The 24,456-nt window shown below is 32.3% G+C and overlaps 1 protein-coding gene across 2 annotated transcripts in view; it reads right to left on the bottom strand.

Annotated features, from left to right (window-relative positions):
- The window catches only part of Brd10 (bromodomain containing 10), a 112,408-nt gene that overhangs the window by 28,596 nt on the left and 59,356 nt on the right, over positions 1-24,456 (bottom strand). For both annotated transcript variants that reach the window (XM_074051916.1, XM_074051917.1), the window contains exons 3-4: positions 17,737-19,154; positions 7,690-7,769 (exon numbers count right to left, since the gene is read on the bottom strand). In XM_074051916.1, coding sequence (XP_073908017.1) covers positions 7,690-7,769; positions 17,737-19,154 — 1,498 coding nt within the window. The remainder of the gene's footprint in view (positions 1-7,689; positions 7,770-17,736; positions 19,155-24,456) is intronic.

Below are 24,456 nucleotides of genomic sequence, written 5' to 3'. Positions count from 1 at the left end.
CAGGTTACCCTAGTTTTCACAGGTTACTCTCAATCACCAGTAGGTGAATAAATGCACCCCTGGAGAACTGTCATTATCCCTTTCCTTTGATTTGCTAACTATATAATTTAGCAAACCTTAGTTATTGTTGGGAGTGCTAGTAAAGAAAGACTGTGACTGTATGTAAAATACCCAAAAATATAAATGAAGTTAAGTATGCATTCTTAACATGAGGTTAACAGATTTTGTTTTGTTTTTAAGACAGGTCCAGGCTGGCCTTACTATCCTCCTGCCTCAGCCTCCCCAATGCTGGAACTAGAGGTGGTATCACACACCTGGCTGAGTTTAATGATTTTTAATAAAATCATCTTCACAGGTAGAACCTATTTCCTCTCATAATTGTGCAGTTCATTTTATTTTACCTTGGCAACACTGGCAAAAGGCCAAAATAATTGGTTCTTAGTTATTAATAATGGAACTAGTTTGGTTTAATTATTAAAATTTTATAGTGAAGAGTCAGCAGCAATAACAAAAATATAAGGAACTGCATTTTAGTTCTTATAAAATTATATTGGGTTTGTTCAATGAGTTTGATATATTTAACTTTTTCCCTAAAATATTTTAAGCTATTTAAAAGCATCTACTGTGAGAAAGAAATAGAAGATCTCTGAAACAAACTGCATCTGCACAGAGATAAAAAGTTTCAGATTAAAGGAAAGTCTTATTGTAATTGTTTATACTATGGAATAATTAAAAAAAGAATATACTTATAAATTATTAAGTCACCATTAATTTTTATAAGCCCTATGTTTGTTAAAGTCATTAATTTCTCTGTAAGGGCACTGTTTTCCTAAAAGGCATACTTTCTTTTATTAGAAAAAGAAAGAATGAACCAAACAAAAATATAGCAAAAGTAAGTTACAACACGATAATTACTTAGTGGTTATTAAGTGACAGAAATAGGAGACAGGGAGTTCCTTAAATTTTTGATCTATAAAATGGCAATATGGTTCAATCTAACAGATTAAGAAAAAATTATCACAGATGTTATAATTAGTATAGACAATTACTTATTAGAAATATCCACAAAACTTTGAACTCACAGAACTGACAAAGTAGGTAAAATATGTACTTAAATCTAAACTAAACAATTTCAGGGTTGGGGATGTAGCTCAGGGTACAACTTGCAAAAAAACAAAACAAAAACAAAAACAAAACAAAGAAAAACAGGTTAAACTAATTCAGAATAGAAAACAGCACACACCAATGTAGTAGGAGAGTACAACTGATAGATATTCCAATTTGTCAAATTTGGTTCTGAAAGAAATGCTGATGGTCAAGCAGTGACTGGCAAACCTCACCAGTGCTTCTAAAACTATATAATGTATTCAGCTTCTATTATATCTATAAAGCCACAGAACAATATTAACCCGATAGCAAGCTTTTAGTAAATTCTCAGTGAAGACCAAACTGTTATTATGACTATTTCAAATTTATCCCAGAACCTATTACATATATACCTGCTACATACACAGATGACTATATTCCTTTTTATTGAACTTGGTATACTATGTGGTGTTATAGCATAGATTTTTCATTTGCATATATGACAAGGTTCAGAGGAATTTTTACTTATATTTACTAAGGAATAACGGTGTATTTTGCATGCTGCTCATAGAAATTTATGGAGCAATGAAGGGATATACCTTTGTAACTAAACATATCCTAAATTTTTGTAAAGATCTTTTCATTATAAATTAGTCATGAAATCAATAAATATTTATACCCATCGAAAGGAATAGATCACACAGCTAATGAATGATTTTTCTCAGCTTAAGAGGTATATAAAATAACACTTACAAGTGGATTACCTAGTTAGTAAGTTGTATTAAATCAGTCCTTCTCAAAATTCAGTGTGCATAAATACTGCATAAGGATCTTGTTGGAACACAAGTTTTTGATTTAGTAGATCAAATAGTCTACAGATTATACTTAATAATTATGAATTACCAATCAGTATAGCTACTGGAATATTCTGCTACTATTGGAGTTAATGAGTATGAAAATTCAAAAAGATTAATTTCCAAATAGGGGATGACATAATGAATTAAGTGCACAATGAGAGGACAAATGTCCCTTAAAATAGACAATAACTCAACTACAAATTTTGTTGAATTTGAGGGTCAGAATATTTTTAGAAGCATTTACTTTGAAGTTACACTGCAATGACTTAAAATCTCTATAATGACTTACTCTTTCTTTTCTTTTCATTTTTTTGAGACATGTCTGGCCAGCCCAGGCTGGTCTTAGCTTCTAAATGCTAAGATTATAGGAACGTACTACCATGCCAATTTATACTCTTAATATACTAGTATACATTTGTATAAATATATTTAATGCATACTGTATACCAAATATGTAGAATCAAGTTGAGTTATTAGAAAATACTGGAATAGAACGTAATTTTATTTATGCCAACTCTTATGTTATAAACAACTATCCCTCCTCTGTTTTACAAAGTAAGGCCTTTAAACTCAACTCAATTTCAAATGCTGCTTTTAAAAGTAGAATTGATCCAATTAGTAAAGTTCACCTTAAAATAAGTAGAACAGATGCATTTTGGAACAAAGCAAAGCATTACATTAAAAACCCCCTTCTCATTATCTTGAATTTGAAAAGTGTATCTGAGGCACAGAGCCTGGTTGGGAGGCACGGCGGGGGTGTGGGGGCCAGGACAGAAATGCTCCATAGCAGCTTAGATTACAGTCAGGTTACAATGCCAACACTCATGAGAAGGAAGTTTTCTATTTATAGTGCAGAGGTTTTGATTTCCTTGGAAAGAACCTCTTTAAGGCTGTCACATTCTCCCTAAAGTTAACCTTTCACGTGACATAAACAACGCAGAGCCATAAAATCACAGATCTTAAGAGCCGAAAGGGACCAAATGTAATTGGTTCAAGCCTTAGCCTAGGCTAAAAAGGTGTATCTTCAATTCATATACAAGCTAATTAAAACTAAAAGAAGTAAAATAACCTAAGATGGATGAGACACTGGTAGAGGAAATCAGAGTCTAGACTCCTCCTAGTATATCATATTAAGTGGTCTTTCTAAACAAACAATAAACCAAAAAAATTAACAAATGAACATATTATTAGTTTTAGGATGTAACTTACATGTAATATTTTCATTAAGTGATAATATTTGTTTCAATAAAAGATATAAGGTAGCATACAAATATAAAAGCATATAAATTTTATTTAAAAAATATAAAGGGAAAACCAGGTTGAAAAGTAAAAATAAATGTCCAAAATAAAATGGATCACATTCAGTCTAATGAAAATATTCTGTAATTTGTTATAAAAATTATAAGAAAAACACTAAATGTGTGGTATATATTCAAAATTTATAATGCATTTAAACTAAAATTATATCAGCAACTGTTAAAACAGACAGGAAAAGTCCTTACTTCTTATTGTCACCATAGCAGCAATAATGACCATTTCAAAACCTGCAAATAAGGATTATCACTTCTGACACAAAAACTAAATAGTTCTAAAATAAACAAGTTAATGTTTTTTACTACTATGTGATTAAAAACAGATGTTTCTTTCAAATGTACTACATTTAAACAACTGAAATGACTTAAAAAGATAAGTAAAAAACTCTTCTGTTTAAAGTGGAACAACAAGCTAAGGTTGAAAATACTCTTTTTAAGAGGTAGCAATTCAAAGTACTGACTAATAGAAGGATCTCAACACAGTGAAGTGGTTAAAAACTCTTAATTTCAGTTTTGGTCCCAATATTTTATATTGAGGATTGGTTATACTTAATTTCTTATTCCTTAGTTCTTCCATTAGTTGCATAGCGAAATATCAGGGACACATTAAGTCATAAGTTTAGATTTAAAAACAATACTACTATGTACTTTTTAATAGCTGGATTCTGGATTTCCTCTGCAAATTAGTTTTCAGAATAAAACACATTTCGAATAGGAGCAAGTACACATTACATTAGAGATTTTTTTTTTGGTTACAAAAGAAAAGCAGAGTCATGGTAACTAAAGCTGTTAAACTTCTTAAACAACTTATCATACTAGGACTTGACAAACCAAGTTTTAAAAATACTTTCTATACCTTTCTGTCATAGTTATGTACAAAAGACAATTTGTATAATATTAGATTTCCATTAAACAAAAGGCTTATAGGGAAAAGTTAACTTTATTAAGAAAACTGTTCAGCCTAATAGTCTTGCTTATAATACAAAACAGATAAAAATTATTTAGTCAATTTAACAAAATCACAAATAACTTAAATTTGATATAAACTTAAATCAATATTCTAAACATTAAAAATAAAAATTTCTGCTTACAAAAAAAAATCCAATAGAATTTCTCCTACATGCCAAATACATACCCTATCAGCACACTAAAGTAAGAATAAGCCTAAGTTTTCCCTCTGTGGTCAAATATATTATTTGGCTTTTCATTTTGCAAATTCTTATAGGCTTAATCATGTGCTGCTTTCCTAAAACCAAATCCAAGATTTATTTCAAGGTCTTAAGTAGCTGGAAAAACTACTTAGGTCAATCAATAATAGATGCTCTTAAGCAGATTCCTAATTGATTTTCTTACATATCCAAGTACTATTTTTCAATAGCTAAAACAGTGAAGTATATAATTTAATTCTTAAAACTCCCCTATGGAAATAGGTACTATTATTACCTTTAGGTATAGATGAGGAATTGGAATCACAGAGAGGTTGAGTAACTTACCTAAAGTTACAGAGTTAGTAGGCAGTAGAGCTGACATTCAAACTCAAGAAGTCTGGCTCTAGAATCCATGTGTTTAACCACTATTCAGATTATTGGTACCCACCAAAACTCACTGAATCAAGGTCTTTGGAGGAGGAAATTTAGGAATCTTCATTTTAAATACAGGCATTGGATTATTTTTTTTTTACTATCTAATGTTTGAGAACCACTAATATAACTCTCAGGAAAAAGTACCACAGATATTGTTAGTCCCTTTACAAAATATACAGACAGACAAAATCAAATTTACTACTTCAATATCCATAGTGCACATTTTAAATAGGAGTGGGATGATTATTTTCTCAACATGAGGATATGTAAATAAACATGGTTTTTTTTCCTGAAGCAAACAAGGAGGCAAGTTTGATTTCTAGCCTTTAAAAAAAGTCCCCACTACCATCAAAACAAAAAGTAGTTGGGGTCAAAACTGTCACTTTTTAATTCATCAGGACTTAAAAAAACAAACTTCACAATTTAATCCTTTAGCTTGTTTCTCTCTAAGCATAATTTTCTGTAAATTCAAAGATGACCAGCCCTTTGGCAAATAGGTCAGGTTTTACATAAGGAATTTAATATTTATACATCAATGATTTCATTATTTTCAGTAATAAGATATTTTAGAATGGATAATAAGAAAATCTTCTACTTAAATATTTCTAAAGTATTTTATGTTCAATAACTAGAAATGTGATTTTTAAAACAATTTGGATAAAATGAGTAAGTTGTAGAATCTGAGGTGCTAAATACCGTATTAGAACTTCTGAGGACTAGAGGTGTGGCTCAAGTGGTAGAATGCTTGCCTAGGAGGCCTGTATTTACACATCAGTACTACAAAAAAAACCCCCAAAAAACCAAGAATTCACTTATTAGATAATTGGTATTCTTACATGTGGAACAAAAGTATAAGTTTTGCAGTTTGCAAAATTTGCCAATTACTAATATTATCTCTATTTTATTAATGTGTTTATATGAAGCAAATAACACATTCCCTTAGGAGGTAGCTGTCAATTTTCTTATGAGTAATACCATGGTATTCACATTATAAACTAGGAATAAGAGCCCCTATTCTCATAGACTATTCCCCTCTTTACACAAACACAGACAAACAGATATTCTCCATTCCCCTCATCCCACACCTTAAGAACCAGGAAGGGGACTTTATTTATTTTGAACGGCTCAATCTAGCAAAACATGTACTTTTGACCTTAAGTTTCTGAAAGTGGTAAGCAAATGGTCAATAACTGACTCAAAGTATCACTTAAAACAGGTTTTCAACTTTTTTTGTTCATGACCCACAGTAAAAAATACATTTTATAATTCATATTATTGTGTACACACATACTACCAGACCCACAGTATCATAAAACAATATATGACCATACATTTTCATGTTACTGTATGTGACACACTAGGTGTGGTAACACTGATAATTTCCATTTAAATTTTGTTAGCTTAAAAAAGAAATGTTGGTCATGCAATCCACTGAAATGATTTCATGCATCACTAATAACACCATTTGCAACTATGAAAGACACTGTCTATGCAATATATATTTATTACATGTAAAGTCCATCCACTAATATAGGAACAGAGAAAAAACTAAAAATGGGTCAGATCTGTCCTAAAATATTTATTTGCAGAGCTAATGCTTTGAGGAATTGAGAAAAAAATGAGTAGGAGAAATAGCAAAGGCTAACACGACATCAGTAGAAGCATAATGACCATAATGATATAACATTATAGTATTTAACAATGTTACAAGCAATGAATGGTAGAAAAGAGTCATGTAAACAGTAAAATTGTATTTCAGTAAATATGCTAGAACCAAAGTTATATATAAAAAGATTTTGTAGAAATGTTTATAATTCATCCTTAAAATGTCACTGAAATACTCTAAAATACTGAGATAAAAACATATCTATTTTCTTTGACTATTTAAAAATATTTGATTTTTATAGATTAGCAACTTCTCCCAAATAGGTCTTTTTACTGAAAATGGATGTGTCCACATTTTCTACATATATGTAACTGATAAAAACTCAGTTTATCAACATTTTCATAGTTAATTGTTCCTTATTTTTTTAATCTCTGTTTAATATGAGATTCACAAATTCATTTTAACATCACTTTTGTCTTTTAGCAATTAAAAATGACCTTATAAAACTTTTAGAAATGGAGTGGGCACCACAACTATAAAGAGAGCTTTAAAGACATTTATTGATGAAAACACATTTTATAAATAGAAAATAAAAGTATCATTTAATTAGGATGAGATTACTTATTCTTAGTATTAGCTACCAACACAAAACTCTTTACATATTCATATGGCAGTACATATAATGACTTCTTTTGCAGATATGTTTAAAGACCATTTCATTTAGCTTTTACTGAATACTCTCTTTGAAGATTATATGTAGCTAAGAGTTAAAATGTCTATTTTTCAGATTAATCAATGTACCACTTCTATATCACCCAAATAAGTGAGAATATTTCCTACCACACACAAATTATGATTTGTTCTTGAAGACTTCCACTTACATAATGCTTAAATATATGTATATAGACACATATTTAGAGGGATATATATATATATATATATATACACACACACACACATATATTTCTTTTAAATTACTTCTACTAAACTTTGTATAGGTTACCATATAAAAAAAAGTCAGAGGTTTTTTTACTTTCGAGACAAAAACAAAAAATCATGAAATACTCAGCAGATTAAGTCTTGGCTACATCTGTGCTTGCAAGAGAAAAACACACTACCAGGAACACTTCATTTGAAGTATATGTGTTACAGTTTCTTGAAATTCAGCCAATTTCTTAAGAATAAAATAACCATTGAGACAAAAAAATTAAACTAAAATTTTGAGACAAAGTTGAAACATTTACCTGAAATTCTGGTACAGTAGGTGACTTTGTGAGAGTTTTCCTCTTCTTTGTGATTGCTTTTTTAGATATGGATTTTTTTCCTTTCAAGATTAAAAGAGAAAAGCTTCATAATGCTGTTTACAGCACTTTATTAACAAAAACCAAATTACATAGAGCCTTGAAAGTTAAATTATAACTAACAGATGGCTGCTAGTGAGTCAAATGAAAATGATGAATCAAAACAAGCCCCAGTAAAAGCAAACATCAAACTATAACTACCTATAACAGACACAGTAACATATGCTGTCTTTTTTATACATGAACCAAACTATTACAATTCAGTGTTGTGTAAGTATCTGAATTTATTGCAAGAAGATTAAGCAAAAAGCTACAATATTACTACTCAGTTAAAATCTATTTTTACAACTTAGAATGAGACTACACAATAAAAAAACAAAAACAAAACAAAACAAAAAAACCAAACCCTTACCTTCAACAATGACCTCTGCAGTCAGGAACTTGCATAAAAACTGTATCTTGAAGATTATGGCTTCTACCCAACCGAATATGAAAATACTCTCAGTAGCTTAGGAAACAAGGTTTTTCTATCCCTTTAGCTTTACACTCACCTAATGGGCTGCCCTTGGCAGTATTCAAGATCCAAAGTTTTAGAAGAAGGTAAACATCTCCCTTTAAAGTACACCTAGTAAACTGTGTACTGTGAAATCACTAGGAAAAATAAATCTCATATTCTTAAAGAAATCCAGTTTGTAGCATACATTTGAAGGATATCTAGTTCTTTGCAAAATGATACCTACATGCATAAAACTTCTATTTTTAGTAAGGAATACATTAAAATTTTGTTTTCTCTGTTTGCAATTAGCAAAAATCAATTAACAAATTGATTTATCTTAATTATTCAACAAATGTGAGACGTAGGACACTTATGGGCACAATAAACAATTACAAAATGCAGACCCTGTCCACCAGGAGTATATGTAATGGCATAAAAAGTTAAGATACTTCCATAAAAATTTTTTTTGTGCTGGGACTCAAACCCAGGGCCTTGCACATGCTAGGCAAATGCTCTACCACTGAGCTGTATCTCCAGCCCTTCTATGTTAATTTTGATTCCCTATTAATTATGTAGACTAAAAATCAAGTTAAAAGCTACCATTTTTTTCAAAAGGGAAAATGAAATAAATTTACTTGACATAATTTCAATGCTTACATTTTCCTAACTAGATATGGTCTGGTATGAAACAGGATTTGAAATATCTGATGACAACATTTTATTCAACCTGACTGACATAACTTCAACCAACAATATAATCTGTTACTTTCTGTAATCCTATTTAATCAAATCATAGAACTATAACATGTAATTTCCAACTTTTGTCTCAAAAAATGTATGTATAGTATGACTGAACTATTGCAAGTTTTCAACTGCTGAGGCTCACAAATATTTTTCTGTCTTCTTTTAATAACTTTTAACCTGCTGTCATTTGACATTTGTTTTTAATTAAATGAAAACAAAATGGCCCCCAATACATTTTTTTCTCATTACTGTTATTTGCTTATATTTACATTCCCCTCTAATAGTACTAAACTTCTAGGAAATGTTAAGTGGGTGAGCTGCTTAAATGAGCACTACTCAGGGAAAAGTGATTAAATTCCTGGTATCACTACAATACAGTTAGCTCAAGGAGACTCATGAATCTGAATGCCAGGATTCCTTTTTCCTATGTACTACTTTCATCATTTTTTTAAAGTTCATGGGAAAAGATCAATGATTTGCTAAGCAAAAGTAAATTTGCCTTCTCCCAAGTCTGGGAAGTCTTTATAAATATAACAATTTGAAGGAAAGGAAATTCTTCCTCAACTCCCCTCCTCCATACTGTCTAATTAATTTTTAAAAAACATTTTTAAAAATTACAGGGAGTTTCATTGAGGTATTTCCATATATGCTTACAATGTATCTTGGATTTTGTATTCATTCATAAGCACAAGACACCCTTGGCAGTTGTATGCATTTCATATTGTTGTCACATAGTCACTAAACTCAGATACTAAATCCCCTGTTAACTCTTAGCACCCACTCTATTTGAATGGATTTAGAAGCTCAAGTGGTTACTTCTTAGGATGCTTAAATGTTATTAAGTTACTGAGAGTAGTACTTATTATGTAGTGGTTTTAAGATTGAGTTTTGGACCTAAACTATGTGGATACCAATATTTGCTACAACCACCTACTAGCTGTACGACCTTGAGTAAACAGCTTTACTTCTCTGTGCAGTGTCTTATCTATAGAACATGGATAACAGTACCTACTTTGTGAGAATTAAATGAGTTACGACAGAGCTTAGACTACTGTTAAGCATGTGGAGTAATAAACAAATGATAGTTACTGATTCTGCTTTAGCTAAATGAGAAAAGTCTAAATCTACCCTAATTTAACTCTTAACCTTTTCATATTCTTTCTTACTTTTAAAATAGTTCTTGTTCGTATGTCCTCTGTACTATCATTCACTTTTACACAAATCAATGAGTTTAACACCTATCACAGAGTATCATAATAAACTGTTTATCTTCCTTAATACACTGTGAATTACTGATGGCAGAAATCACATTATTCACTTTATTCTTGGCATATAAATTCTGAGGAATGATCCTTAAATATAATAATCCAATTTTTCACCAGAAATTTTGCCAGTGTAGGGATAGGAAAAAAGAGACAAAGAGGCAGGTAATGATTTACAATTCTATGTGTTCATTTGAGTCCATTTTATAGTGAGGACAGCACTGACAGTAACTTTAAATAATTTATATTTTTTTCTTTTGCATTACTGGGGATTAAACCCAGGACCTTAAGCATGGTAGGCAAGTGATTGGCCACAGAGCTACTTCCCCATCCCCCTCTTCTCTTTTTTTCTTAAGACAGTGTCTCACTTATTTGCCCTTGATGGCCTGGAATTTGGAATCCTTCCGCTTCAGACTCCTTAGTAGGTGAGATTACAGGTGTATCTCACCATGTCCAGCTTAATTCACACTATCTACTGAAGTTTCATAAATGACATAGTAGTGGTTGCAGAAGACTAACATTTATTGGGAGACTACTATGTGCTAGACACTTTAAAGTGATTATATACATTATTTAAGTCCCAAAACAGCCCTTAAGGTAGGTAATACTCTATTTTAATATGGGATAATTAAAGATCAAAAAGATTAACTAACTTACTCAAATGTCACACAGGAAGAAGTACCACAATCAAGGATTCTACCTCCAGAGTTCAAGTTTCTTCCTTTATGTAATTCTACCTCACAAAAATATAGTTACCCTTTACTGATTGATTCCTACCATGCACCAGGCTCTATGCATGCTAGATTTTATAGTATCTTATTTTCTACCAATAAATAGATGATAAACAGATAAAAAAAATGGATGACTTGTAGCTAATATGTACTGGAGCATATATTTCAAACTAGATCCTTCTCACTTCAAAACTGCTTTTTGATGATAAAATTACTTCCAAACTTTTTGCAGGGATGAAATCTACTTTTTATTTACTTTAGAATATTTCTTTTGAGTAGGGTTAGAAGATTTGCATGTTCACCATTGCTTAATACCAGTATTTTCAGTCTATGTTCTCAAAAGACAATATGCATACAAATTTCCCTGTATTCTTGTGAAAATTAGTGCTTACTCTTTATTAAATGTTATTTTTTAAATGGAGCATGGGATAATACAAAACGACTCAGCTGGTATTTCGTAATTTTTTTGTTTTTTGTTTCAGGACAAGATATACACTAGGGAAGTTAGATACTGCCCCCCAGTGGGCCTCCATTCCCTTACCACTTGCATGAGTACATATATGCTGGGCTCTCACTTCCCTAAGTCACCCGATCCTGTAAAATAGAATGTAACTCTCAAACCTAGGATTGTGTGGAAATCAAATCAGTTTAAAAGATACATAGAATTTCCAAAAATAGTGTTTTAGCCTCGCACCATTCTTAAGCTAAAATACAGATATGTACAAAAAGTGTCAACCTGTGCTTGAAAATCACATAAGAAAACCTTAATAACTAATAAACCTTAATGATAAAATTTACTGTTAGAAAAATAAACCTAGTGAAGCTTTCTAAAACACAGTGCTTAGAACAGCTTAAGAAAATGGAAATGATGACCAACCTGAGGGGAAAAATTATAACTAAAAATATATGTCTACACTGTAAGTGAGGCACAGAACTCCAGTCTTCTATAATCTGGAAACAAACCTTTTACTAGAGAAATGAGGGTGATTATCATTACCATTTCAACTTTTCTCAGTTTCTTATTCCAGTTAATTAATGCACTACTAGGGTTTCAACTCAGGGCCTCACACTTGCTAGGCAGGCTACTTAAGCTATACCCTGGGACAGCCTTTTTTTTTGCCTCAGTTATTTTTTTTCTCTTTAAAAAAGTTTAATGTTTGATAAAATATAACAAACTTTTAGTATCATAGGAACTTTCTGACATGTACAATGACATATTAGTATGTATAGCTTCAAACTAATGCTTCCAGTTTTTAAGTAAAGTGATGTTGGACATTCTGATTATAATTAAACTGGAGAAAATTTCCTGAATGGCCTTGTTTCCTTGGGAAGAAAAATTATACAACTGAAAGATATATGCTCTCAGCTTTTTGCCTGGTGTGCCTTGAACTGTGATATTTCTAGTCCTGCCTCCTGTGTAGCTGAGATTATAGCTATGAGCCACCATGCCAGCTTATTTTTTGAGATGGGCTCTCTCTTACTTTTGCTCAGGCTGGCCTTAAACTGTGATCTTCCCAATCTTCACCTCCCAAGTAACTAGGATTACATGTATGCACCACAATGCCCAGCCTTCTTATTCCTCATTTTTATCTCTTTCCTTCACCTGGTTTCCCTTGTCTGTCTTCACTCCTTAGTTCATTGGGCTACTCAAAGACTTTCACTTCAATGCCTTCCTAGCCTTTCTTGGTTTTAAAATTCCCCCAACACATTCATTAATCCCTCAGTGTTTTCATTTTAGGGACATTAATAAGTGAGCGGATAAAAATGTATTAATTACTGTTAAGAGCCCAAGGGCATGTGTATTATTAAATACTGAATCTTGGAAGTGCTTGGGATGTGAAATCACAGAACTGGACTCTAAATTCGACCTTATTTTAAATGTGCATGACTTGAGCTAATATTTACATTCTATAGAAGTTTCTGGAATGTTCTAAGTAAGCAATTTGATCTTAATAAAACAGTTTATTTTCTTTCTGTTGTCTTTGCTTATGGAGCAAATTTCTCATCATACTGGCAATTTTCTACCGTATAACATGATACAGAACTCCTGCACACCCAATGCTTTTTTCTCTTTAACACAGAATATTCAATCAGACATCAAATTCTACTTATCACAACTCTCTGTCTCAGAAGAACTGGGGTTTGAACTCAGAGCCTTGAGCTCACCAGGTAAGTGCTATATCACTTAAGCCATACCCTCAGCCCTTTTTTATTTTATTTACTTTTCAGGTAGGGTTTTGAGTTTTTGCCTGGGGCTAGTCTCAGACTGATCTGATCCTCCTACCTAGTCTCCCACATAGGTGGGATCATAGGTACACATTACTATGCCAGGCTTATTTGTTGAGACTGGGGGTGGGTGGGAACAGTTCTTCATTAATTTTCTGTAATGACTGACCTTGATTCTTGATCCTTCCAATCTCTGCCTACTAAGTAGCCTGGATTACAGATGTGAGCCATTGTACCCAGCCTGTTGCAACATCTCTCTTAAAATGGAATTTTCTTATGTTAATAAGATAGAAAAGTCACATAATCATTCCTTATCTGGATTTAAATTTCTTTTCCCTACTCATCAACTACCTCTCCATTTAAAACCTACCAATTACTTTTTCATAGTTCTTTAATGGTATCCTGATTATTTTGCAAGATCTTTTCTTGCAATCCTGCCACTAGTGTGACAAGTAAACAAATTTCTCTTTACCTCAGTGTAGCATTTACATTTTATAGCTTTAATGAAGATTAAACAAAACAATATGTATAAAGGCACCGAGTAAGAACTATATGAATATTAGTTCATTTTGGAGGGAAACAGAAGGGATTGAAAAATAAAAGGTCAGGAAGTACACTGAATTCTTTCAGTTGCTTATAATATTGTAATCCCCATTTGATATTCTCAAAAGTATTCTCCATGAAGATACATACAGTTAAGTTCTGTAGTGCTATCAATACAGAATTCTACATATATATGTTATAAATAGGGAATTTTTTATTTAGCCAGAAAAATAATGGAAGGTTTCCTTAAGGAGATGATAAAATTATGAGCATTAGGTGATGAGAAAAGCATTATTCTTTTTGCTGGCTTCTACATACTATAAAGAAAATGTACTGCTTTTATAATCATAAAAAACCCAAAGGATCTGAATTTTAAAAAAATTTGGATTATTTATTCCCCTTAAAACATTTTTTTTCCTAATCCGTTCTCAGTTAATCTTGCTTACTTTACCTAAATGACAAAGTTTATAGTCATTTTTAAATTTTGGAAATAGGTCAACAAGAAAAACTTTCTAATCACTAGATCCTAGCCTTCTTATTCAATATATTGATTAAATCATATAAGGTAGAGCATGAGGTGACAAATATTATATTATTTCCACTGATTTTTATTTATTCCATAATATTTCCAACACTAAGTCACATGCTTAATGGACTAAAAATGAATTCAAAATTTAAAAAGCATAAAGAAAACTCCAATTCTGAAAAAGAGATCGTTTTTATCTATGCTGCAAAATGGCCTCACAGTACACTAAAATTATGAAATTATTTTCAACCAACTTATATTGTGCCCTCTGTTAAAAATCATCTCCCATCACAATAGGGCTTACTAAACTCAAAGATACCACCAAAAATTAAAGCCTGCAGTAAATTAACATAAAATGGACCAGATTAATATGTAGAATTTAGTTTACTCTAAGTGTAAGTTCATAAAATCAATCATGGATGACAGGCTTATACTAAAGAATAGAATTGATGGACTACTGGTAACTATTACATTAAAAAAAAGGTCTTATTAATATAAACTTGAAAAAAAAGAAACTAGGTTAGACAAAATTAAGCAGTTTTCTGCAGAAAACCTTATAGGCCCAGAATCCTTTATAGGCCCCAAATCACTTATCTACAATCCTGAAGCGCAAAAAGTACTGAAAACTAAAATCCTAAAATAATTACATGGTAACAATATCCAACCTGAACTGTTATGAAGCTTCTTTATAATCTTCCTTTCATTTAGTCTGACTACCCATACATTTTTCTGTAGAAACTATGTGGGTTACCTCAATCCTACGAGGAATATTACTTAATAAATATTATTCACACTTACAATACCCCTCTAAAATCAAAACATTTGTTTTATAACATTTTATATAAGACTGATATATCAGGTAAGGACTTTAACGTATGATGAAAAAAGGGAATTGGCCTATACTCACCCAATTCTAACAATAGAAAGAGAAACTCTTATCTGTCACAACCAAACATTTTAGTCACTCAACACTTGAATTTCTATTCCTAGAATTCACTCTGAGGATAAAATAAGAAAGTATATAGATAAGTGCATTACTTTCTTTTATTTTATGAATGTAAGCCTTCTTTCCCTGGCTAAACAGAAGGCACACAGTAGTTGCTAAACTTGTCTTCTGAGTGTTTCCATTCACTTGTCTGCAACTGGACATGAAATGGTCATAGAAAATATTTTTACTCTGAACATCCTAAAGTTTTTTTTTTTTGAGCTGCTGGGGTTTGAATCCAAGGCTGACACCTTGAGCCACTCCACCAGCCCTTTTTTTGTGATGGATTTTTTTGAGACAGAGTCTCAAAAACTATTTATTTGTCTGCCCTGAATTGGAACCGTGATCCTGACCCTCTTCATCTCTGTCTCCTGAGTAGCTAGGACTACAGGCGTGAGCCACCAGTGCCTGGTTTGATTTTAAAAATTTAACAACACTTATTTATTTACAATATGAATTCTTTTTAATCCACTTCTCACCATTGTCTTTATTGTTACTGGTATAATCTGTATAGGAGCAACATTAGTGTGCATATTGTTTTAGAAACTGTAACTTAAAAGGTTTTAGGTAACAATGTTATTAGTAAAATAATACTATGTAGTTTAGAATTAAAGATTCAAATTAAAAAATTTAATGTGTTAGAGACTAATATTTCAAAATGAATTTGCCAGCTCCATCAAACTAAATATATAAAACCTAAGAGATAGCTTGTAACTCTTTAAAGGCTTTCTGAAAATTACTTTAAAAAATTAGGTCAGTGTGGATCACTTTATCACCTCAACAAAGTAAGCTTATTTTGGTAGTAACTTTTATATTATTTCTTTCTTTTTTTTTCTCTTTTTCCTTCCTTCTCCTTTCTCTTCTTTTCCTCCTCCCCTCCCTCCTCCTCTCTTTCTCTCTCTACCTCCTTTCCTCCCTCCCTCATGTGTTTGCCTAGCAAGCATTCTACCACTTAAGCCACATTTCTAGCCATTTTTGCTTTTAGGTTATTTTTTAGACAGGGTCTCCTGTTTTTTTTTTTTTTTTTTTTTTTTTGCCTGGGCAACTCTGGACCATATCCTCCTGTTTCTGGCTTTCCATGTAGTTGGGACCACAATACGTACAACCGTGCCCAGCTTATTGAGTGAGATGAGGTCTTGCTAACTTTCTACTCAGGTTGGCCTTGAACCACATTCCTCTGGATCTCTGACTCCTGAGTAGCTAGGATTATAGGCATGGACTACCTGGCCTGACTATACTACCTCTTTATCAATGATTTATTACATACACATTTTAAGGACATGTTGCATTATATTTAACGATTTAAACAATTAAAGTTTAATACCAACTATACTTGCCAAACAAAAATTCACTTCCTTGTTTGATAACTCAGTAACAAATTTCTGCCAAATTTTAATTAACTATGCTACTGCAGGAAAAAAACCCCTGAAATCCATAAATGATGATGATAGTGAGCCATGATTCATTTTTGTCAATGCTTCCCCTAATCAATCACCTTTTAAATTTTTATTTATTTATTTTGTGGTACTGGGAATTGAACCTAGGACATGGGCTCATGCATGCTAGTCAAGCACTCTACTATTTTGCTTGTATTTTAGAGACAGGGTCTTGTTAACTGCTTGGGCTGGCCTCAAATTCGAGATCTACTTGACTCTACCTCCCAAGCAGCTAAGACTACAGGTATATACCACTATGCCCAGCTCAAGCAACTTTTTATTAAAGTCAATAAAATTGACCATAGGATTTTTGTCTCACCTATCCTTATCATAAATGAAACAGCAACTGATTAAAAGTTGGATAACAGGAAAAGTAAAAGCACTGGAGCAATTTAAAAACAGAGCAACCAACCACTATAGACTTTATAGGATTTTTGTTGTTTAAATAGGCTGCTAACAAACAGGGTAAATTTGGTGACAGACAAAAATCCTTTTATAAATATATGCTTCTTGCCCTATTAGTTGATGTAATATCCTTCTTATAGTTCACATTTTTTCTGGATATAAAAATATATACTAAAAACAGGGTGCTGAAAAATATATGATGTGGAGAAAAAAACAGACCCAGATTGATAATCTAACATGTCTAGTTTAAGAAGTTAGTTGCTATGAACCTAAGTTCTGGTAATGGTTTCTTTTGATATCCATGCTTTTTTACTACAGTTGTACTGCTTCGTTGGGAAAACCCCCAGTTCTCATAAGTTATGGAGTTATCACTTACAAAGAGATTGCTGAAGAAAAATGTAAAAGTATAATGTCTGAACATATTTGAGAGTTTACTTCAATTGCACCAGGTTTTTGGTTAGTATAATATCTCTTATGGTCTGGGTTTTTTTAATCATGGGAAATAATTAAAACCTGATCCTTATATACACACATATATATGTACATTTCATTTTATGAACCAGAGCTTCCATGAAGAGTACTTTAAAAGAGCTGAATTTTACTTAAAGCAATTCTTACCCATTTGTGTTAGCTTACCAGATTTGTGCTTCTTGTGTTTTGCTTTCTTTTTGATGATCAATAACTTATTTTGGATATCAGGTTTGTAAGACTTGAATGCAAGAGAATGAAGACCTTCACGTTTTCTCTGTAAATTTTCACTCAAAGCATCTTTCAATTTCTTTTTTTTCTTTTTCTTCTTTTTTGCCCTCATTTTAGTTAGTTTGAGTTTCTTGTGGCTCTGCAGTGACTGCTCTAGTAGAATATCTCTTATTTTGTGGCAGTTAATTTCTGGGTGATCAGTGTGACTCCCATTTACGTGAATTTGGCAAGATTTTAGAGCATTTTCTTTTAATGGACTGGGTTCACATTTTATTCTGGAAGTTTCACCATATTTTTCCTGATTTTCTATAAACCTTATTTCACCTGGGCTGAGTGGCTCTCCAAAGTCAGTAACTTCTCCTGGACTCCCTGGTTTCTCCAAATTTTCTTTACAGCAATCAGTTTTTTTAATTTCACAGGGCCTCTGAATTTTAATTTCACAGTTGGATTTTACTTCAGTTTCAACAGAGATGTCTTGATTATCAAAGTTCATTTTAGCGGGACCACCACAAGCTGAATCGAAATTAATTTCCTGCTCTTTCTTGAAGGCAGAAGGCAAGCCTTCTCTACTACACTTATGTTCTCCATTACTTGTACTAACATAGTCACACTTCAGTTTCTCCAGTTTAATCCGAGGTACTCTTTGTACTTTAATGGGTGGAACTGGAAATTCTGGGGCCTGGAAGGGTCTTTGTTTATAAATCCGTACATCTGCACCACAGAACTGTGGAAAATGTACATAGGCATTCTCCAAATAATCATAACCAAGGATAACTTCCCTGCACTCATGAATAGGCTGCCCAAGTACAGCATCTTGAACTTCTTTTTGTGTTTCATAAACAAAGTCACAAAGACCCTTAAGCAACCACACTTTTTGGTAGAAAGGTAGCTCATGAAAAGGTTTTTCTTCCAATGGATTAACTTCTCCAAGAACTTTAAAAAACTGAGGACACAGCCCAAGTTTTTCAGCACAGTTATCAGGATTTTCAGTCTGCCCTACAGCAGTATACCACTGCTGCACTTTCTGTCTCAGTGCCGCTTCCCAAGTCCTGTAAGGCAAAGTAGGTCTTCGATGTAAGGTAGATCTGCGATGGGGAGGACTTAATAAAGAAGTCATTATTTTAGATAGAAAAGCGTTACATTGAGGCATCAGAAGACAACGTTCCAATTCATAAAAGACTATTTCTGGCAAATTTAGAATTTGTTGGGCTAAACAAAGGAAATGTCCAATGGCTGGAATTTCCCACATGTTCTCCATACAAGTTGGAGCTGCTTGAGCTAGAAGTTTTCTTTCCCATTCTTCTATTTCCTTTTGACAAGCTTCTTCTGCTTCTTTTCTTTCCTGCTCTCGAAGCCTAAAGAAAATTTAACAAATTATGCTATCATTAGAGAGTATTATAAAACAGTGAATTTTAAGTAGGTTACATTTATCTTTAGTTAATAAGGCAACTGACCATTCTAGTTTTTCATATAAGTGCAAAAAAGTATGATTTTTTTTCTGCCTAGATGAGGAAGCATGTATCACTTCACTCTCAGTTTTACTGATGGAGGACTGTCACTAATATCATTGTCTTCAACTTATAATGCACACCAACTTCATTTACTAAACAGAAACATAGTGGCACTTGTTATAGTGATTTCTAGAAGTAATATAACTTAAGATCTATAAAAAATATTTACATTTTTGACAACATTATTCCATTCCTAGAAAGTTACAGTAAGAAATAAGTGAAAAGTACTTACATACTTATCAGTGTTAACTGGAGTTTTATAACTATAAAGAAATTGTATTGTCCCTAAATAGATGAATGGTTAAGCAAAATGGGGTATATATGCACAGTGGAATATCATTTAGTCACAAAAGAATGAAATCCAGTCATTTGTAACAACATGGATGGAACTGAAGGTCATTATGTTAAATGAAGTAAGTCAGATATAGAAGACGAAATACCCTTGTTCTCACTCACTCACAGACAAAAAGCCAATTGCATATTTCATGGAGTGGAATAGTGATCAATAGAGACTAGGAAGAATGGGCAGGGGATAAGGAATGGAAAGAAAGTAGATAAGGGGCACCAAAACACAGATAGGAGGAATTAGCTCTGGTTTTTCTAGCACAGCAGGGTAACTTTTGGATATAATAATGTATAATATATTTCAGAATAACTAGAAGAGTATAATGTTCCCAACACAAAAAAATGATTAATGTGTAAAGAGATGGAAAGTCAGTTATTCTGATTTGATCATTACACATTGTATGTATGCATATATCAAATTATCATAATGTATTCCATAAAGATGTACAAATATTGAAGTAATGTTACTTTATTGTCTTAATAAAGTAAAATTATGCTAATGAAATTGCCAATAAAGAAAAACAGAAATTGTATTACAACAATGTAGCCTTAAAAATTGAAATTATGAATAACTGATTAAACAAAGAAATAGTCAGAGTAGAACAGAGTATATACTTACCAAATAATAGTAATACTCAAAATATGCAAAAATTGATCAAGGAGATGACAAAATTGCAAAACAACTGATAGGTCAATGACATCATAAGTACTTCTTTCCCCTTTAAAAGTATTTTTATTGATACTTCTATAAAACCTCCCTAGTTAAAATTAAACTAGAAGACAAAATAGATATAAATCTGTGATCTTAGATGAGGCAGTAGTCTCTTAGATATGATACCCAAACACAAGCCATGGAAGAAAAAAGAAATTGGACATGATTAAAAGTAGAAATTGTGCATTAAAAAATAATCATCAAGAAAGTAAAAAGATAATCCATAGAATGAAGAAAAATTTTAAAAAATCACATAGCAGATACCTTAAAGCAACTGAGGCCAATAGGAAAAGGGGACCAGGAACTAGAGAAAAGGTTAGATTAAAAAGAATTAACCTAGAAGGTAACACCCACGCACAGGAAATCAATGTGAGTCAATGCCCTGTATAGCTATCCTTACCTCAACCAGCAAAACCCCTTGTTCCTTCCTATTATTGCTTATACTCTCTCTACAACAAAATTAGAGATAAGGGCAAAATAGTTTCTGCTGGGTATTGAGGGGGGGAGCGGGAGGGGGTGGAGTGGGTGGTAAGGGAGGGGGTGGGGGCAGGGGGGAGAAATAAACCAAGCCTTGTATGCACATATGAATAATAAAAGAAAAATGAAAAAAAAAATCACATATCTAATAAAAGACTTCGATGCAGGAGAAACAGCCCAATTAAAGATGGGCAAAAGATATTTCACAGACATTTCTTTAAAGATTTACAAACGAACAACATGCACATAAAAAGATGTCCAACATTGTTATCCAGTAGAGAAACACAAACCAAAACCACAATGAGATGTCACTTCATACACACTAGGGCAGTTTTTTAAAGAAAAGGCAGACATAGAATTCATGAAAAAGTTTAAAACTGGAAAACTTACGCACTGTAAATGGTAGTGACTCTAGAAAGTTCTGCCAGTCTGGCAGTTCCTCAGAAAGTTAAGCATAGAATTACCATGTGATCTAGCAAATCTACTCCTAGATATCTACCCAAGAGAAATGAAAATATCTGTCTTGAAGAAAAAACTGTACATGGATGCTCACAGCAGCATCATTCACAATAGCCAAAAAAAGAAATCAAATTAATGTCTGATGTTGGCTATTTTCCTTAACTATCACAAAGTAATCTGTAAGACAAATACATAGTAAGAATACTACTTTAGCAAACACCAGCACTTCTCTTTTATAGAACAAGCCTATTTTATATTTTTGGCAGAGAGGTCACACTGTAACTATCTTGCTATGAAAGATAGAACAAAAAAGTTTTCTAGTTTTGCAGTATGGCTTTTGGCAGTGCTGGGGTTGAACTCGAGGCCTCACGCTTGCTAGGCAGGAACTCATCACTAGAGCCATTCTCCCAGTCAATATTAAATCGTCTTAATAAAATCTGACTAAGAAACGTGCTTACAGTTTTGAAGAACTTTACTTTTCACTGAGTGGGAGAGGCAGTAGGCTAGTAGAATTTGGCTTTGCCCATACAGAACTGGGACTGTAAAAGACTACACAATCAGTACATGGTTATACTAGAAACAACAGCCCCTTTCCTCTATCTTCAAGTAGAGGACTTCAAGAAAAATTATTTGTGTCTACAATAGGAGTACTGAGTGGGATAAAAATCTCTAACTATACCCTGACTCTCATACGGATTTCTTGAGCAAACTCATTTTTCCTGTGTGCTCAGAAACACATCACACTAAGAAGTGGGTTAAACACAGTATCAGTCATATCAATATTGTTGTTCGGAACGTTTTTTTTTTTTTTTGTGGTTCTGGGGATCAAACCCAGGGTTTTGCACATGCCAGGTAAGCTCTCTGCCCCTGACCTACATCTCTAGCCCTGTCATGTTAGCTTCTATTAAACAGAAAAAAAAAAAAATCAAATCTGAGGGAATGCAATTTATACCTAGAATTTAGGAACCACTAATACATCAAAAAGAAATGAATTCAGAGTCAAAGGTAATACAGCATGAAAAGAGGTACTATGAAGACCAGGGAGAAAAAAAAAGACCTGACCTCAAAAGACAATAAATGTAAGAATTATAGGATATAGAAATACAATGCTCAGTGAAAAGAAATTGAAAACATGATAAAGAGGAGATTATAAAAATTACAAAGCAGTTTTGGAAAAGAACTAAAAGAAACCTCTAGAAAAAAAAATACAGAAATGAAAAAAAATTTTAAAAACCCCATATTTATTACTAAGTCCTGAATAATAATAGTGGGATCATACACATAAGTGAGAATCTTTAATACACTTAGAAAATAACTGCCAACATAAATTTCAATTCACAGCAAAAATATCTCTCAGAAATAAAGATAAAAATAAGATATTTTCATACAAATGAAAATCTAATATTTGTGATTAAAAGACCCCTCTTATAGAAATTCCTAAAGTATATAATTTCCAGTGAAGAACACTGATCTTTGACTGAAAATCAAAGACTGGAAGAGAGCAAGAAGGTAGCAATATATAGATTAAATTATACAGACATGGTATAAAACTGATAAAAATCTTTTGTACAATTTACAAAAACAGAATTAAGATACATTACAACAATAGTATATGAGTAAAAATTAAGGAACAAAGTGTTTCAAGGTCCTACTACACAGGAAAAGGGTAAAAATACTGATTAATTTTAGGCTTTGATAAGTTATCAATGCATGAGATCAAATATATTCTAAGTCAGCTAAAACAAACAAACAAACAAAAAAACCAAATAAAATAATAGTTTTCAAGAACTAAACATCAAGCAAAGGACAGTGATCACTAAGAGATGAGAAACAGACAGGGTGAGTCCAACAACTGCTTCAGTCTATTACCTTGGCAGTTCTAGATCATGATGCAGAGACAGAGGAACACAAGCAGAACAACTCCCCCGAATCCCCCCCGCACAGAGGAGCCAAGAGTTCAGAGAATGCAATTCAGCTAGAGTTTGCAGGACACAGAACAAAAGAGGAGAAAGGTGTATAAAAAGAACATCAATTATGTTCAGGTCATCCTCCTAGAGTATTCAGAGTACTGATTACAGAATTCATATAAAAATACAACACAAGGTTAGGTGGGGGAAAATAAACAAAAATATTAGAGAAAACTAGTGCCTGCATCCCACCAGTCACACTAAAAAAACTGGAATCCTAATTCATAAGATGTTGGACAGAATATTCAGTAAGGCCTTGAAGCAGTCATCCTGAGAAAAAACAATCAAAACTGACCCAGGAATGACATATATGCTACAATTACAAAACCAAGTAGCTAAAGTGGTTATCAAAAATGTATTTCATATAGTCAAGAAGTTCATGTAACTTGGAAGATAGAAAAAAGACCCAAATGGATCTTTTACAGATGAAAGCTACAATTTTTGAGATGAAAATACACTGAATGGGATTAATAGCAGATTAGACATGGTAGAAGGAAGAATGTGTGAAATTGAAGGCAAGAGAAACTATCCAACTGAAATATATAGAGAAAATATTTCTACAGCATATACTTAAGGAAGAAAAAATGATCACAGAAAGAAGTTCTAAGATACAGGAAGTACTGGGAACAAATAAATTGCTAATCATGTGGGTAAATATGTTAACAAAAGTAATAATATCTAGTTTGGCAGAGAAAATGAGACAGATAAAGTATTGATTAAGAATAATGTAGGAAATGGATGAAACAGAAGAGATCAAAATTAAGAAAAGAAATAGAGCAAGCAACTCCTTATAGTTATAAAACTAAATCTTCATTTTCAGATGTCACTAGTGCAAGATTGAAAAGAAAAATCAAGAAATAGCAAATAAAAATTTATTTAGAAATGTGGAAATAATTACAAGAAATAGCTAGAAGTTAAAGTAGATGATTCTGAATCCTGAATTGGAATGAGATTGCTCTCTTTTATTAGAAGCCTTAACACTACTATATGACTTTTAAGTCAGACAGTCTGTAATAAAAAATTCTTATATCAATTTTTCAAAAGCAAAAGAATATTAGCCAGGTGATTTAAAGATCATGTTTATGTTAGAATTACACATACTGTGCATTTTACCACGAAATTGAGTTTCTCAAGACTACATGCTGAAAAAAGTAGGAATTTCTTTTCAGAATTCAGCTCTTAACCA

The sequence above is a fragment of the Castor canadensis genome, chromosome 13 (assembly GCF_047511655.1).
Source record: "Castor canadensis chromosome 13, mCasCan1.hap1v2, whole genome shotgun sequence".
Taxonomy (NCBI): Eukaryota; Metazoa; Chordata; class Mammalia; order Rodentia; family Castoridae; genus Castor; species Castor canadensis.
The sequence above is the reverse complement of the archived record's forward strand: the minus strand, read 5'-3'. Positions and strand labels throughout refer to the sequence as shown.